The sequence below is a fragment of the Takifugu rubripes genome, chromosome 13 (genome assembly GCF_901000725.2).
Source record: "Takifugu rubripes chromosome 13, fTakRub1.2, whole genome shotgun sequence".
NCBI lineage: Eukaryota > Metazoa > Chordata > Actinopteri > Tetraodontiformes > Tetraodontidae > Takifugu > Takifugu rubripes.
The window spans coordinates 17,724,453-17,742,827 of NC_042297.1; the positions used below are offsets into that span (position 1 = coordinate 17,724,453).

Genomic DNA, 18,375 nt, shown 5'->3' on the forward strand with positions numbered 1-18,375 from the left:
TTTTTTTTTTGAAGAAAAAAGCTCAAAGTTTACACAGCACGAGTGGGCGTTTGTAAAAAAATCAAATAAAAAAAAATCAAAGAGGGAGTGAGGCTGGGTCGTCTTGACGCGTCCAACAGCTGGCCAGCGGCGGCGCGGACCCGGGTTCAGACGCGCACACGCAGCAGCGTGTCACTCTCACACCATTTTAATGTCACCGTTTCGCTGATTAAACGTCGCTATTATTATTATTATTAATGTTGTATTTCATTTGCTATTTTAACGCATTGATTTGAAAAAAAAAGTGTGTATGGACGGCAGCTCTATGGAAACCAAACGAGGAGGAGTGGATCCCCCCCCCCCCCCCCCCCCCCACACACACACACACCTTCATCCTCACCCCCTCCCAGAACAATCTCGTCTCCACAACGCAAGACTCATCAATAATTAAAGCGTTTCCCATATTCCCCCTCACAACGGGCCCAGCCTCCCGCATGTTTGGGTTGTACGTCCGTGACTCGAGAAAGTGCGTCGATAAATGAATAAATAATCATATTGATTGATTAATTTATCTTTTAATTATTCATTTGTTTATTTGGGGAAAGAGGAGCTGCTTTGATTGTAGGAGAAAACAAGGGAAGGGAAAAAATCCTCTTCAAGGCCCCTCTTGTCATTTGTTGGTATTGAGCGCCACCTGGTGGTCATTTCTGGTACCGCTTCTGACTCTTTCAACGTAAATTACTCCGAGTTGACTTGCTGAATTATTTCGTATATTTTGACCGTTTTCTAATATTATTCCACTCATCGCTGATTAAATTGTGATTAAATTTACAGCCCTTTTACATCAAAACAATGTGTTGATAATTAAATAACCTGATGGAGATGATTCTTACATGAAGACACATGAGATTACTATTGCAAGTAACTGTAAAATGAAGATATACGTGATGTGATTCAACTTTGGGCTTCATGGGAAAGGATTTGTTGGAAAAGAAGAGTTCATGAGTGTGAATGGCACTTTTTCTGATAGTGTGGCGGAACCTCAGATGCTGGGATGTTTGCTGGCTTTCACACAGACACAAAGTTATTTCATCCTTCATTTATTTATAATGCAAACAGCTTCACATCGGAATCAGCCAACATTTAAACAGCAGTTTCATGCAGACGTGGCAGTCAAGAGCGGCAGCAGGTGGCTTAAAAAACAGTCTGTGAGTCCAGTTACAAACACAAGGAAACAGATGTTTAAGGCATTTGTAGGGTTATGCTTCATCTACAAACATTAGATTATGTTTAATCCTGAGGTTGGAGGAAGCTAGGCAGAGATTCTCTCACATTTATATGCTGACAGCTGCAACAGAATGTGGCAATTACGGTCTTAACACAAACTAAACTCGCCTGAACGTTTTCAAAAAGTATTTCTGGACGCGGAGTTCCGAATAAAACGAGCTGAAACAATCTGAACCAAATGTACTCGAACGTTTTCGGAACAAAGACGACGAAGACGAGCCGCAGCTGCTGCATCGGCAGGCGGCAAAAGCGCAGCAATAACTTAATTGCACAACCAAACCATTAAAACACACCTTGTCCGTACCTACAGTCTCTCTAACGCCGGGTTCCCTTCACAACTGTTCACAACTGACATGAAAACTGAATTCAACAGATTATCTGCGGTCCAAACATAGTGCGTCCCTTCCCAAGGATCCTGGGTTCTGGTCTTTAAATGCACCCCAGGCTGTGTGATGGAGGTACTCGGTTCTGAAATGCACGACTGTGAGGGTAAAAACTGCCAATCTTATAGTCCGGCTACAGATCGGAGCTGATGGAGGCGTAGCGAGCGGATCGACGTTCACATGTGACCGATGAGACCGTTTATCCCTGGAATGTCGGCTCCCTCACACCTGTTTTATTTGGAGCCTCCTTTAAAAAGAAGAGCATGCTAACAAAACCAGGAGAACGATGGCAACACTGGCTGTAAAGGACACGTAAAGTTCAAGCTGCAGATTCCTTTTTGGCACAGAAAGAGCTGTGAAATGTGACCCGTCCTCTTTTAGGAGTTCAAACAGAGATAAGAGCATCTCGGACCCAGGCAGAAGCCCTCGGATGTTCCCTCGGAGAACCAAAGCTCACTGAGGCTCCTCCCACCTGGGGGAGCTACGGGCGCAGGACTCACTCCATCGTCGAGGACGTTTCGGACCGCGGCTCGGTGACGAAGCTGGCGCTCAGCTGCATCTTCAGCCTCTCCACCTCGTAGTTGTGCAGGTGCTCCTGGACCAGGTAGCGCTCCCGCTTGATCCGCGCCTTCACGTCTGACGGAACGTCGGGGATCAGCCAGGCCACGAAGAACTTGACCATAAACACCACGTGCTGCGGAAGAACGACCCTGGTCAGGTCTGGTTGGATGATGGCGGTCTGGAGAAAGTGGTGTGTGTGTGTGTGCGGGGGGGGGTGTGGCCTTACTTCCATGATGATGATGAAGGCCATCTTGGCTGCCAGGATGTGCCAGAAATGCATGGTGTGCGTGTACTCCCTCTCGTGGCCGGGAGGGTAACGGTAGTCGCGATACCTGCGGGAGGGAACGAGGACAGAGGGCGTCACACACAGCCGGCGCCACAGTCGGGAAGGAGCGGCGGGAGTTCGGTGGCACCTGCAGGTGGTGGTGCTGTTATCGAACCAGTAGTCGTGCTCCTCCGGCATGCTCCTCAGAGGGATGCGCGAGATGTTGTAGACGGACAGGCTGTTGTTGACGTAGCCCCTCATGTTGGAGCCTTCACTGTAGGCGTACAGGTAGACCATGCGGGGGATCATGTCCGAGGTGAACGCCATGATGAAAGCCTGGTGACACACAAGACGGGTCGGCTGGAAGAGCTGGCCACTAAACCTGGAATGAGCAGCGTGGTCCGGCGTGCTAAAGGAGCTAGCTACCGCGGGTTCTGTGTGTCCCGCTACAGCCGCACGACTCACATTGGTGACGACGGACAAAACGGCCACGGCGTTGAGGATTTCCAGCCAGGCGCCGATGTTTCGGGCCTTAGAGGCAACCGGGCGTCTGAACTGAGTGGTGAACTTCCAGGCGTCCACCCTGATCTCCAGGATGTTGTTGAACAGAGCCAGCAGGGGGGCCAGGGGGAAAGAGGCCACAAAGAGAGTGATGAAGCCAAACTGCACCACTGGAACGAGACAGCGGGGTTCAGGTGGAGGACGGGGGAACGCGTCGCGGTTCTGGGGAAAAACCTCTCACCCATCTCCAGGTACTCGTAGAACAGCCCCAACTGGCTGAAGTTCTGGAGGACGTGGTCCTGCTCCCACCGGCTGTAGTGGTTCTCTGGGTGGTGGCGTCCCTTCCTGCCGCTCCACCAGTTACGCATCACTCTGCAGAGACGAGAGGGCGGCGGCTTTAGCGGGTCCACCTGCAGCCTCGTTAACGTCGGGAGAAACCAGAGTTGGGGGACTCACGGCAGCAGCGCCTCTTGGATGTTTCCGCACATTTGTTTCCCGGTCATAACGATCACCAGCTGGGTGGTCAGTTCAATCAGACAGCCCCCCGGGTCGCACTGGGACAGCGAGGTGAGAATGAGTGTGTTCCTGAGAGTGGGTTCATTATCAACCAATCCACTTTAATCATTTATATGGGATTTGGGAAAAACCTGGGATACCAGGGAAACCCCTCCCCCCTTCCCCCAAACCCTCCCTGAAAGAAGCACCTTGCAACGGGGGGTCGGACTCTTAAGATCACCCAGGATGGAGGAATGTTGGTGGAAAAGGGGCTAAAGCAGATTCGGACCTCACCTCCTCGTTCCTCAGCGTGCTCCAATTGCCAAACATGTACGTGTAAGCGCCCGGGTGTCCCACAAATTTGCCTTTAAAAAAGGCCACGTAGAAGCAGGAGGAGTAGTAGTTGACGAACTGGAACAGGAACATCTTCACGGTCAGCTTGTTCTCGTACTCCAGGTGGGTCTTGGGAATTTCTGCAAGTGAAAGCGTTAGCCGCCGGCCGCTCAGCCTCCGCCGGACTCGCCCGCGCCGCCTCACCCATGTCGGTGATCCAGATGGCGACTCTTTCGTAGAAGAAGTTGAGGATCATGATGATGACGAAGTTGATGCAGGAGGCGGTGACGGAGGTGGCGAGCTGGGGAGTGATGAACCTGCCCACCAGCTGGATCTTCCTCATGGGGTCTTTGATGATGCTGGCGAAGGCGGCGTACACGGCCAGCCTGTACGCGATCACCCCAATGATGCAGGCCACGATCAGGGAAATCTGCGGAAACACACACACACACACACACACACACACACACACGTGATGGCACCGCCAGACCAGAACCTCCCTGGAAACACACAAGAGTGACGTACCCAGAATATAACAGTGGCGGCGGAGAGGCAGAAGCGAGCGCATTTGCTGGTGACGGGCAGATACGGCTCCATTTCCTGCGGGTTAAAACCGTGGTTAACGCGGTTCAGTCGTGGTCGCGGTCAGCGCCGCCCTCGAAGCACCTGAGTGATCTTGTTCAGCCTCCTGTTGGTGCACTGGATCTCAAACTCGGGCCGGATCTGAAGCTGTAGCTGCTCCTCCTCGAAGTCCACCAAGTCCCACTCGTACTCCAGCCGGGCTTGGCGCCGCTTCCAGAACTCCAGAAACAGAGTCACTGTCAAAGCGATCACAGCCGGGTTAGGGTCCACGTCGACGCTCCGCACCGGATGCGCTTCGTCAGGCCGACACTTACCCCAGATTCCCATGAATATGGCAAAAAATACCGTTCCCTCGTTATCAAACAAGTGGGATTGCTGGAGGAGAGAAGTGGGAGCTATTAAATAGGAGGACTCTATCGGACCATTTAAAGTTTTAAGGTTGAAGCGCATGATAGCACTGGTGTGCGTTTTACCCAGGATGACAGACATGTCGAGTTCAGCTTCCAAAAAGGACATTTTTTATCACAAAGTGGACACATGATGATGCTGCCTCCAATGTTGGCGTCACAGATTTCTTTGCTGGAATAAAACAGAATTTAAAGAATGTTCTGTAAGAGCAGCACTGCTGTTAAATAAACGGGACCTTGAAACGGCTTTGAAACGGAGAGCGCGAGTTTGGCGCCACCTGGTGGTGAAAGTAAAAACAGCAAGACCTCCTCAACCCTCCTTTAAGGGAGAGAACTACAGAGGCTGCAGCCTGCAGGAGGACAACAAGGGTTTGTGAAGGCATTCACAAATATTTCCAGTCAGGAGGTTAATTCCTGGATAGATTTAGAACACGCGTATTTCAGCACCATTCCTCAGACGTCCGTCTTCAGGGCCTGTTTTCACTTTTTTGACAGGTTGGTTTTACAGATGAATCATTGAGATAACTCAGAAGAAACTCTATGATTCATAATAATTCAAAAACATCATTCACTTTTTTTTCCAACGCATTTCAGCACAGCATTTTAGAATACAGTATTTCAAGGCCAAAATCTGTAAAAAATATCCTCAATATGAATGAGCAAAAACAGAATGATGATTAAATAAGGGTTATTAGACATCTTAAACTGAATAACAACTATCAACCACACACTGAACGATTCTTCTTCAACTTCTAGTTCTGGATATCACAATTATATACGTTAAAAATAACATCAGCTGCTCTTTGGCGCCCTCTGGCGGAACTAACCTTGACACGTTGTCGTCATAACTGAGCAATCCATAGGCGAAACATATGACACCCATGAGGGCTGCAAAGAACAGCATCTCTGTGTAGAATCCCAGCCAGGCGAAGTAAATGCCGATCTTCTCCCCATAGTACTTCCTGCAACCACAGGAAGTCATTCATTCCAGACCGCTGACAGCATCACGTCATCGCGTGTGCGGTGCGGCGTGTGGTCACCTGATGAGGTTCAGAGGCTGCTCTTTGTAAAAGCAGAGAAATCTGGCCCAGTTCTTGTACAGGTTGTAGCGTTCACTCTCGCACTCTGCATTTCTGGCCCTTTTCCAGTATCGACACTGAAACGGGATAAATAATAAATAAATGAAAGCACATTTTTGAGATTCGATTATTTCAGAATAAACTCTTGCCGCTTGTTGGAAATGGAACCGCGAAGCTGACGCTCCATGTGGATCATTTAATCCCCTGATGTATTTGTAATAGACTCTCGTCCCACCTTTAAGATGCTTGTGTTCTAATGTTTGGGGACATTTATCTGCCATTTCCTCCCATGAGTCTTACATCATGTAGAGGGAAAGCTGCCGCGTACGTCCCGTTGCTGAGCAGCCGCTTGATTCCCGTCTTCTCTCTGTCCTTCCGACCCTCGTTGTAATATGGGCAACGCGCCAGGATATAGAAGACCTGTTGGAAAAAGTCTTTTTTAGGATCCTTTTGTGTCTGATTAGACAAGTGTTAAACCATCATGTGGTCACGCTCACAATTCTGCTCCTCGTGGAGGGCGGGAAGAATGTGTCCTTGTCGCTGATGAGGAAGAAGTCTGTCTTTTTCTTGTCGAATGGGTAAGTGAAGTAGTCGGGCTGGGGGCGCATGATGTGCTCCGGCAGGCGGAGCGGGTGCGAGAGCCACTCCAGAGGGGCATCCTGACTGTGGGGGATGTCGCTCTCCTTGAAGGGAACCTTGATCTTTAAGACCTCTGCGTACGTGGCCAGAACATCCCAGGGAGCATGGATCTTCAGGAAATACGTTTTTTGGTCTTTGGATTCCTAGACAAAGGATAAAATGTATTGAATTTGACGTCACCAGCAACGCGCCATCCCTTTAAGACCATCTCCTGCAGACTGCACTGCGCCACCGACAGATCTCCTGTAGGGGGCGCCGTTTCCCCGCGGTTGAGCTTCTTACCGACTTGTCTTCAGTTTCCAACTCCAGTCCTGCTTTCTCAAGGTTGGCCTCGAACTCCTTCCTCCTCTCCTGGAAGTGAACAGTCATAAGCTCAGGCTACACTTATTGATCTCTTATTTGCAGGTTAAAGGTCAGTATTTGGACGTATCATCGCTCTCCTGATCACCACGACCCTATCAACAGTATTTCTGCCGCGCAGGCAGAGCGTGATCAGTCAGTTCGGGCACCTTTATCATTATTTGATTTCACTGCTGTCTCGTGAGCATCATGTGGTTCTCACTTCCTCTCTTGGGCACTCGCCACCCTGCAAAATGCTGACTGGTCACCTACCCCGCTTACTCAGGTCCCACCCCGCCTGTTACCTGCTTCTTCTCCCCGTCTTTATCATCGACGTAGGACAAGACAAAGTCTATTCTCCGCACGCCGTCCCTGAAGAACACGGTGTCTCGGTTGGTTTGCAGCTTGTCCGTCTGGACACAAAGACACAGAACAGAAGGTGTATTTTAAAAAGGTCCTCTTGCTTTGACAAAGAGGGAAGTGAAAGTGAAACAAAGAGGGCATTCAGGGCTGGAAGGGCCGATCAGGGTGGACAGATAGAGCTCTGTCAGGGCAGATTAAAGAGGCGGCGGCCAGAGTTCATCATAAATGATGACAGAGAGCCTGGAAATGATGTCATGAACACACACAGCTTCACATTTAACCCCTCAGGCTCGACTGTGTACACATCTAATTTAGCTGTGCATTTGTTTCCTTTGTTTAAGACAGATGATCTGATGTGTAACCACTTTTAAGAATAACCACTTCTCTATACATCCCCTGTGTCATATATTACCATTGTGCTCAGAATAAAAGAGGTCTTTGGAGCCACTTCCTCCAACAAATCTCTTTCTAATTCCTCTCGGATTATTTTGGGACATTGCGATTCCTTCATTACTTTTATTTCTGCTTTTGCGCTGAAGACGTTAGGAGTTAGGAGGCTGGGTGATGGCGCTAGAGTTGTACTTTATCTATAAGAGTCCTTCCAAGTGTGCAGCCCACTGAGGCGTTGACTGACCCCGCCCAGCTTGTTTATCAGACGCTCACATCCAACAACAGACCCTATTGTCTGCTCGGATGAAGCAACACCTGAAGGCAGCGTTAGAAAGCGCCGAGTTCACGATGGAAGCTGATCCAGCTGCACATCTGGGACTGCTCATATGGAGCTAAATGAAGTTGTTGCCTCACTGGTGACTGAAAACCAGCGGGTTATTTTTAGTTTGGACGGACAAAGGCCGTTTGATAGCTGCAGGGATTCATCTGCAGGAGGGTTGTTGTCACTTCTACACAACCAGAAACATGTAAAAGTCCTTTCTGGCTGTAACACAGCGAGAAAAACCAGCCTGAAGCTTCAGAACCCGGCTGATCACAGTGGCGGCTCCTGTGGTCTGAGCAGAGCTGCAGCTGTAGTAAACTGCCGTTTCCCCTCGCTGAAAGAAATCGGCTTTATTTTCAGCGAAACGCACAAAGCGACCGCCAGAACTGCAACAGGTGTCGCCGAAGTCACGTGACTGAGCACTGACAGTGTTCTGAGCGGGTTGTGCAGCTGCTGTGTTGGCTGAGGCCTTCAGGCAGGTTCTTTCTGTGTTCTGGGATGTTCTAGAACAGGGGTGTCCAAACTTTTTGCAGAGAGGGCCAGATTTGATAACGTGAAGATGCCCGGGGGCCAGTAGATCCTTCTGATGTTTATTTAACCAGAAAAGGTACATGCAAATGTACACTATTATAAAACAATAATCATTGTCACAATTCTCTTTATTTTTCAAATGGCAGTGTAACCAAATATAAGCCACTCAGGCAGACGTGAACAACTCTAAAAACACAATTCTGCCATTAATTCATATCTGGAGAGTCAGATAACATTGAACACTGAACTGTATGGAATACCTTAAATTTCCATGAGTTTGATAAATGTAATGCAAAGTTGTCTGTTATCAATCAAGTTTAAAACAAGTAAATTTTGCTCTTGTCTTTTACAAGATCTACAAGAAAGGAGGAATTACATTTTAGTGATTTATTTATTCTGTTAGTGCCAGTGGGCCATAAATAATACATTGTAAGACTGAAGTTGCGGGCCGTATGAAATCTTACCGCGGGCCGTGATTGGCCCCCGGGCCGGCCTTTGGACATGCCTGTTCTAGAAGCAGCCAACGCTCTCTGGTGGCCACTAGCGGCGGCGTTTACGTGTCACGCTCACGTGCATCGAAGACAAGTGCACGTTCACCCCAACATAGAGGCTCCACAGGTTGATGTCTTGAGTAAGTCAATATTCTGGTACTGGTTCTACTGGTGAGAGCTGCTCAGGGCTAATATGGCGGCTATGGGACGCAGAGATGAGAAACGAGCGCTATTGTTGGGGTGACGTTGCCAGGCAACAAGAGAGAACATTGTGAGTCACCCCCAAAAATGTATGTCTGGCTACAATCCCAGAGGGGGCTTTTAGCTATCCGCCTAAATTTATGTAGATTAAAAACAATAAAAATGTAAGTTGTTTTGTGTATCAAATAGCATCTGCGGCTAAAGTTCCATCTACAGCAGAAGAAAATGAAAAGAAAAGACAGAAAGATGAGAAGGAACTTACTTCTGTGTGTCCAGGAAGAATCGCCATCTCTGATAATGAGACGCCATTCCCATTGTTCTCGTCTGCAGAAGAGGCACATGAAAGGATTAAACTGTGACGTCCACCTGTGAGTCAGTGGACACACACAAGGACCAAAACCTGCAGTTTTAAAGCGCTTTTTGGCTGCAGAAAATGTTTTTGGACGGTAAAAACATTTTCACGGCGTCCGTGTGAACACGTGCGGAGATGAAAGGACGACGGCAGCAGCACAAGAGAAAAATGGCCTTAAATATGTGAGTGGATCCCACATGGGTGGAGAAATCTTCAGGCCTACAGGCAGAAACGGACCCTAACAGATATGTTCACACTATTTTAGCAGGCAGGGAGGCATAAACAGTGACTAAGTGTGTTTATTAGTCTGCTCTGGCTGCTTTTCTTGGTTGTTACATGTCGAATCTTTAACGGAGGAAAAATGGTGGTAATAAGTTCTACACATCAGAACATGATGAATGTCCAGCCAGGGGGACAAATAAAAGACTACAAACCCTCGACGGCATCCGATAAAACAGGCGCGATGCAGAACAAAAAGCAGAAATTGAAGAAAAACCCTCTTCTGGACAGGTGTCGTAACCACGGTAACTGAGTGAAAGTCACCTCTCTATTTTAAGACTATTACACTTGAACCACGATCTGGATGAGCAGAAACAAGAGGACAGCCAGAATTATTCAGACTTAAGAGCCATCAAGCCCCTGAAAGCGAGGCCCCGATTAGAATCCAAGTTCGTGACTAATACCAATGAGTGTTCATGGTAAACACACACACACACACACACACACACACACACACACACACACACACATTCCAGCAGCCTCCCTCACTGGCAGAGGGAATGTGCTCATGTCGGCCCGCTCTCCTCTTTTCCACGGATGATGGGAAAACTGCACTTCCTGTGGGGGAAGTGCTGTACGGCTGTCAGTGTGTGTGTGTGTGTGTGTGGGGGGGGGGGCTCCTTCAGGTTCAGCCTCACTGTCACAGCCACTGGCAACAGAGCTTTCTGACAGACGGCTGGTTGAACCAATGAGAGAGTGTGTGTGTGTGTGTGTGTGTGAGAGAGATAGAGAGAGAGATCGGCATCTCCACGTAGAAGCTCTGTGACAGAAAACTCAGCAGGGAGGATTAAAAATATGTCGTCTCAGTAACGGGGGGGGGGGGGGGGCTCCTGGAGTTTAAAAGGTCAACAAGGCTGTGATGTTTCCACAGGGATCCACAGGGATCGTGGGAAGCTCTTCTTCTTAAATGACAGCCAAACTTTCAGTGGTTCTTTTTGTCTTTGTCTCACTTAGTTGGTCTGACTCCAAGAGTGAGCAGCCAGTTATCATAGCCAGGCCAGAGCAAACAGAAGCTTGGGGGTGGGGGGGGGCAGCCGTGTTTGAGCTGCTCCCAGTGAGACAAACACAGGGGAGAAATGGGTCACGCATGGGGAGCAGAACCGGACGGCACCAGTAGATTTTCTCCTGCCTAGAATGCTAAAAACCCCCAAATCCATCATTGTGAGAAGGAGCTGAATGAAAGTATCAAATAAAACTGCAAGGCAGCAAAAGAAAAGCGCCAAAAAACTTGAAATTGGGAGAAAAAGAAAAACTTTAAAAAGTGCAGACAAAGAGAAAAACAGCTCACTGGCAGGTTTCCTTCCCTGATGTGTTCAGACTGGAGGAAAAACACGTAGGAATAAGCACCATTTCCTACACACATGGACTCACAAACATCAGGGAAATCTTAACGCTCCTCCTCAGATCGAGAGGAGAGGTGAGTAAAAACACGGATTTGGCTCCTGGACTTGCTGAAGTCGCCTGTTTTTCATATTGAGAGTGAAAGCAGCAGAAATAAGAGCCTTGACGGCCACAGCGGCGCTAAAGCTCCCCAGTAAAGGCCTCAGATTAGTCACTAAAGCAGAAACCACATTACAGAAGGTCCACAGCTCTAAAACTCCACCAGGAATGTGCGCGAGGACACGAGGTGATGGACCGAGGGTTGTACTTTTATTTTTAAAAAGGAGAGGAGAGCAGCCCCCCCACTGACTCATCAAAACAAATGTTCCCAAAGAGGAAACTTTAGCAGATATCCAGGCGGCGGAATTAGCCAAAAATGACGTTTCCGCTGCCCACAAAAACCCACTCGCGTCCCTAAAAAACCGCTGGATCGTAAACTCGCCGTCCACGTTCGACACTTTGAAGGAACATAGATTAAACACAGAGGTGCCTCTATTTCACCAGGCACGTGTCCAGATAACCAGCTTCACCTTTTCTTTAGATTCCCTGCGTCTACCCCTTGTTCCGCATGAAGGTAGCGACACTGCTAGCAGAGGAGAGGCAGAGCGTGTGAGCACAGAGAGCGTGTGAGCACGTCCATGACACTGTCACACAGGTGGGCTTCGCTCACACATGGACGCTGCAGCATGAGTGCATGCATCGGTGCGGATGTCACACCTCAGCCATGGAGACAGGATGCAGCAGAGTCCCGCAGCGGGTCGGATCCCTTCGACGGGTTTGTAGGGTGGGGCCCCACCCCGAGGACGAGGGCCGTAATTTGGACTTCAAAATAAAACCCCAAAGAACGCAAATCACTATTATCAAGCTGCATTGGGTTTTATTTTGAAAGCCAAACGGATCACAAACCAGAATTTTAAATAAAGAACTTAAATATGAGGGACTGGTTGAGGGGTCGGGGGTCAGGTTGTGGTTCTTGGGCCGCTGCAGGACTCTGCTCGATAGGTAAACATTTGCTCTGAGCAGCAAAGGACAGAAATAAAGTCCTTTTCCCATCAGAGGTTATGAAGCAGCCAAAGACGATGAGACGACGGACAGATGGGCGTCACACACGGCCTCCGATCTGCCCGTACCTGGGTGCAGGTGGATCCTGAACGCAGTCAAGACTGCAGGACCAACTTTAAAAAGGACAGAGACACACAGAGACGGGTTAGTCTTGAACCGGGCCGGCCGGTGCTCAGAATGTTGCCCCGGGTCTGCTGGGAAGAACCCAAAGAGAGAAAATAAACCGCTGTTCGGCTGTGACATCATCATCTCCACGTGACATCAGCACAAAGGTGAAACCCGGCACAGTGCGGAGTGAGAAACGCGGCGCTGAGACGCTGAGACGAGCAGCAGATGTGGCGCCAACCCGAAGACGTCGAAGGGAAACCACATCCTGGACTCGCCGCGGGCCCACGACGGGACACAGAATCGCTTCTGTCACACTTCCTGTGGCGTCGGGCTGCTGTCAGAAACACAAAGTGACTGAACGGCCGTCCTTTCTCAAACCTCTGCTTACACCTGGAAGCTTCCAGATTGGACATAAAAACCCGGTCGATTGAGTTTTATCGCCACCATCTCGAGCAGCCGGCGGAGCCGGCGTGGAACTTTCACGCCATTGCGGGCGTTGGAATCTCCGGGAGCGTCAGGAAGGAAGCGTGGGGGCGCCGCGGAGGGTGACTGACGGCTGTCTCGGCGTTGATACGGGAACAGTCGTCAATCACTGTAACCGCAGCAGGAGACGGGTCCTGGGGTCCATTTATCAACGCTGGAGCCGCGCACGCGTCCAGCACGAACGATCTCGGCAGACGCAGGAAGTAAACACGTTAATAATAAAGGCCGTTAAAGAGGGATCCTCCATCACTCCTGCTCGCCCACATCATTTGTTATCGCCAGGATCCTGCGGTGACCACAGTGACACGCTAAAATAAGCCTTCAACCAAGGGTTATAAGCTAGCCCAGCAAACTGCAGCTGTCCCCTCGCATGTCCTGTTTGATTTAATGTCGCTATCAAAGTAGCTAATACAATTACAAGGCCCTGTTTCCATAGCGATTGCCTGGTGGCGTTTCACCTCTGACTGCACGATGACTTCACTGGTGGAGCTGCAGATCACCTTAAATGGGATGAAATAATCAACGTTTCAGACGGAAACGTGGTCAGAGGAGCATCGTTTGGTCAGAGTCGCTGCAGGCCTGGATGTCAAACACCAGACAACATCAATAATGGTCTGAGTCCAGCTGAGAAGCTTTTTCCGCCATATTTTCAAGTTGTTTATGGTATCGTGATATTGAGATATCAGCTATCGCCATATATCTGCGTTTGGGCAGCTGTGAACCAGGCTGTAAGCACACACATACATAGACATATACCACAGTGAGGACAGAAGCCTTCCGCTCCTCTCACTGTTGCCATGAGCGACTGACGGACGGCCCTGATAAGAACACCACTATTACGACACAACGTGGTCAGTCAATCCCAGACCCACTCCAAAGGGGGTCTTTATGGAGGCCTCGACCATTTAGACAGTAAAGATCTCATGATATACCAGGTTAATGTGGTCTGGTCATTATTTTCCCTCAATCCAGGAAGTTAAAAACAACAACTATGTATTGAAACAAAACCTGACTTGGCGGCAGCGTCTCAATTTGGAGAGGTGGCTAACGAGCCATGACGGACCCATTATTGCCCGAGTAGCTTCAGCTTTAACCCGATTAACCCCGTCTTTTAGAGGGCTGCAGTTGGTCTGAGCCAAGCTAATGTGTCATGTAAACACGCTAAATTATTTTATAGATTTCATCATGAACCTCTGGGGGGGGGGGGTCTTTATTAGCTCCTGTTTGGAAATCAAAATAAGGCCAATCTAACATTTAATACCACAGAACTGTACACTTGAAAAGCCCCTCCTATAGTGTGCAGCCCACAGGACCTGTGGGAGACGTAATGAAGGGCTTTTAAGACGGCAGCGCCCCACCGCCATGACACACAAAGCTTCAGCCAGACCAGGAACTATTAATCTCCATTCTCCGATGTCCTTGGAGATTTATGTACAAACACAGACAATAAGTAAGAGCAAACCAATTAGCGTCCCAGCAGGGTAACGGCGGCCAGGACATCCACACCAGAAGTGGGCCTTTCTCCACGGAGGTGCGATTCCATTAGCTGTGAAAAGGCATCACTCATTCAGGCAAAAATGGATTTGTTGCCTCACCTGTTTCACGTCACTGCCGTTTTCTGCTCAAGTTAACTCGACCTGACAGAGATTTAGGATCAATGCATCAAATAAAGGCCTTTTGTGTCCTGGAGCGGTTGTTTTGTTCTGAATTCTGACCAACTGTGTCACCTCCTATAAGTAATCTCATCAATGTGGGGATGAGAGGCGAGCAGGTGGATGGCAGAGGATAATGTGGGGTTATATCTTTAAATAGTTACACTAAAGATGTCTGACAGAGGAAATACTTCAACTTTCCCTCCAGGCAGCCCACAAACACACCAAACCCGGCTGGATTATGTGACCCCTGAAAACTTGATATTCGCTAGACTGTAAACGCATCGCGTCCTCCTTTATTTAAATCTATTCATAAGGGTTTGACAGCCAGGATACGACGAATATAATACAAGAATCTAAGATTCATTTTAATCACATTGCAATGCCGATGCTCTCGTTCACCAGCAGGTTATGGGCTGCGCTCTATAAAGTACATTTGATCTCGGTCCCTGAACGCACCACAGCCCGGAGAGACCTTCCAGGAAAATGAGCCTGAAGAGTGTCGCAGAGTATAAATCTCACCCGTTTACCTGTGGTTTGGGAATCCGTGGCGTCCTGCAGCTCGATCAAAGTTTCATCCTTCGCCTTCCCCGTTATTCGCCTCATCGCGGCGGCTCATTCACCTTCGGGATGAAGACGGCTGGCGGCGCTCAGGATGCCGCTGCGACCCGGCGAGGTCGACGGACGCTCCAAGGTGAACAAAGGCGATCGCGGATCAATAAGGCATATTGGGTTACCCGAGGGGGGAGGACGGGGGGGTCACACTGACAGACCACGGTGGAGACGGACCCTCGCCGGAGCTCGTGCCCTGCTGGAGTCGCTGCGATACCCGCGAGCCCAGGCACGCATAAAGGGGAGTGGCAAGAGGGTGTTTCTGTCGGCCGAACCGCCGAGTAAGGGGAGGGTTAAAGGCAAGCTCCAGATGTCGTCAATATTAGTTTGTGTAAGTCTTGAAATTCTTTAAAAATGGTCAAATTAGGACCAAGCTGTAACAGTTTTGCCCCCACCCCAGAGTCTTGACCCTTTAAACTGACTTATGAAGACTATAAAATCCCACATTTTAAGACATTTTCAGTTCTCATCATTTCCTAATGTTTCTTTTCCCCCCCGACCTCTTATTCCACCTGTTCTGTTCCTTTCCCTGGGTTAGAATAGTGAGTGGTATGGCTTGGTTTCCTATTGTTGTGGTGTTGCCCCCTGGGCCACCGACCTCTCACAGGACGGTAATGTTGGTCTCACTGGACGGCTCTTTGAGGTAAGCACTCCCATGTTGGTCTGCAGAGGTGATGCAGCAGCGATAACCTCGATCAGTCCAATCTTCTACCGTGTTCTTCCCTGACGTCTCCATATCAGGTGGGAGCGCAGCTGCCATGTCGACGTGCCAACTTTTCTGCCGCCAGTTTTAGATGGCACGCATCTGTGCAAATCGGAAAAAACAGCAGCCTGGTGGTAAACTACTTCTGGTCTGTGGTGGCTCACATTAGTAGGTTGATCTAAATTATTGGACTACACCCTCGATGCTGCAACAGATGCCTGCTGTGCCTGGCTAACGTGTCCTGATATCCAGCACATTCTACTGCGGCCTTGTTCTGATCAAAGAAAGCAGAATGCTCTTGAATCTTGAAGAAGATGGGCCACAGCAGCAGGAGACCACACCTTGACCCATCCGCTGATGGCTAGTTCCACCAGGATAATGCCACAGAGCTCATCTCACGGTGATCAGAACTCAATAGAGCAGCTTTGGGATGTGGTGGAACAGCAGATTTTTGCATCATAGACGTTCAGCCAACAGTTCTGCAGCAGCTGCTTGATGCTATCATGTTATTTTGGAACAAAATGTCGAAAAGAGGATGCCGCCACAAAGAATGAAGGCAGTTTTGATGGCAAAAGTAGATCCAACCTTTACCAAGCACGGTGTATTTGATAGAGTGCAAACCTCAAACCCGAGGAGACTGTGGTGCAGGAAGGGGATCCTGCCCTCCGCTGAGACGGCTCCACCCTGCTACGTTGTTCTCACCACCAGGTGTCAGTTGGGTCTTCGTCTGTCCGGCACAGCCATCGCAGGGAGGTGAAGCAATGGTTGGCTGCATGCCTGACTTGCTATGGTTCACCAGCGCACCAAGCTGCCCCTCGAGTCATTCCACAACGTGCATGTGGAACTGTCCCTTCCTGCTGGGGTTTCACTCACCTGCTCGCCACGGTCGATCGGACCACGATATGGTTGGAGGCGGTTCCTCTGGCCTCCAGGACATCCAGAGGTGGCCTGTGTGTGTCTGTCTGCATGGGTTGCATGACTTTAAATGCAACATGTGCATTGAAGTTATTTTATTCAGTTATTTTATTGCCACATAGTAGGGAATCGGATTTACTCAAGGTCTCGGCTGAAAGTGGCAGGACGCTTTTTAGCAGGAAAGAGTGATGGGCAGCTGCATCACGGAGAATTGTCATCATCTTTTTCCTTCACCAGTCAAATCCCAGAGAGATGCATGGATCCGTATCATCGTTTACCTCAGGATCAGGAGCAGCTCTGCTTTCCTGAGACTGTAGCACACACCAACACCATAGCAATTTAGCTATCAATAACAAATCAAGTTATACATCAGAGTTCTTCTCAAGAAAGATTCACCTAATGAAAAATCCATTTTTCAAATTGCAGTTACCTAAACCAAAGAACAGTCGAGCAGTGCCAGATGTGCAACACCTGCCAGATGTTCAGCAGGTACGAATGGGCGGAACAGGGAGCACACACTCCTTACAAGATAGAAAATAGAGTCGACATTAGTCTTAACAATTACTGTCACATTGACCAGGAACATATGGTCCTAAAATTGTTTTATTTGTCCTTACAAATAGCAGGAATTTCACATTCTTATCACATGGAATGAATCAAAAACCACACAGTTAAATACTGATACAGTGTTCAGTCAAACAGCGCAATTTTCATTCCAAAAGTGCACAATGTGGAGTGAGGCTGGCTGTATTTGTATTATGGTCGTGATCGACACTCATTAGAGGGCGGAGCCTGTGAGATGGAACACTATAAAAGTTTACACTATTATCTAAATGAAGCAAAACAACGATCACAGCACGATCTGGAACGGAGCTCCAGTGACAGCAGCACGATAATGATGCCTAATTACTGTATACAGGAGCATGGCCACACTCTCTTATTGACCTTTGACCCCTGGTTGATTACAGCGAGATGACCTGTTGGACCTTGGAAATGAGCGACAGGGGTCTGCTCTGGGAGTCGGAGCCAACACTCTGGAGAGTGTAGCAGTTTTTGAGCTCTGCCGATGTACCCTTAAGCAAAATACCGACCCCAGAAATGCTCATAACTCCTGTCCAGGGCAGTTTGCTCCCTCCGTGAGTGTCTGTGCACGTGTTCCCTGCTCATTCTGCATGTTCAGCCTGTGTAATAAACGGTGTGAAATTGCCCTCTGGATAAATAAAGTCTGCAGGGACGTCCACCAGAGCTGATGCCTGTTGTGAGTGTTCATTTCTCTACTATCACACCTCTACCAGAGAGTTTGGCAGGACGTCCCACCGGCTTCACAACCTAGCCCCCGTGCAACCGCACCAGCCCAGGACCTCCACATCCAGCATCCTCACCTCTAAGGTGGCGTGAGACCAGCCAGGCGGACACATGCGGCTGGCTGATGTCACCGTTGTGGCTCCAGCGGGCCGCGGGGGGGGGGGGGGCATGTATGGGCAGGCGTATGTTATGGATGATGGACACAGGTGTGTTTAATTGACAGTTTATGTGATGCACTGCAGGAGGTAAATGCCCCCCCCTAAAAACTGCACCTTTTAGAGGCCTTTGGTAGTGGGCAGCCTGAGGGTCACCTGTCCGATAATCATGCTGCTGCACCACCTCTGATGAGAGGCGGTAAGATTTAACAGATTTAGAG

General features: G+C 49.1%; 1 protein-coding gene across 4 annotated transcripts; it reads right to left on the minus strand.

The window, feature by feature from the left end:
- Positions 1-1,063: 1,063 nt before the first annotated feature.
- Positions 1,064-15,133, minus strand: ano5b (anoctamin 5b). Of its 4 annotated transcripts, none has more exons than XM_029845905.1 (22): positions 14,995-15,132; positions 12,446-12,663; positions 12,290-12,334; positions 9,411-9,472; positions 7,156-7,263; positions 6,794-6,862; positions 6,370-6,654; positions 6,173-6,292; positions 5,834-5,949; positions 5,621-5,755; positions 4,860-4,965; positions 4,701-4,761; positions 4,471-4,622; positions 4,330-4,404; positions 4,009-4,234; positions 3,766-3,944; positions 3,433-3,530; positions 3,218-3,348; positions 2,941-3,146; positions 2,624-2,811; positions 2,437-2,542; positions 1,064-2,343 (listed from the first exon to the last, which is right to left on the minus strand). In XM_029845905.1, exons 2-22 carry the CDS (start codon positions 12,468-12,470, stop codon positions 2,146-2,148), a joined length of 2,691 nt encoding a protein of 896 aa, XP_029701765.1. In that variant the 5' UTR covers positions 12,471-12,663; positions 14,995-15,132; the 3' UTR covers positions 1,064-2,145. The 4 variants fall into 4 exon arrangements, with proteins under 4 accessions (XP_029701765.1, XP_029701764.1, XP_029701763.1 ...); XM_029845904.1 differs by having other exon boundaries at positions 12,446-12,660; positions 14,995-15,130; XM_029845903.1 differs by lacking the exon at positions 12,446-12,663 and having other exon boundaries at positions 14,995-15,126.
- Between the last annotated feature and the right edge of the window lie 3,242 nt (positions 15,134-18,375).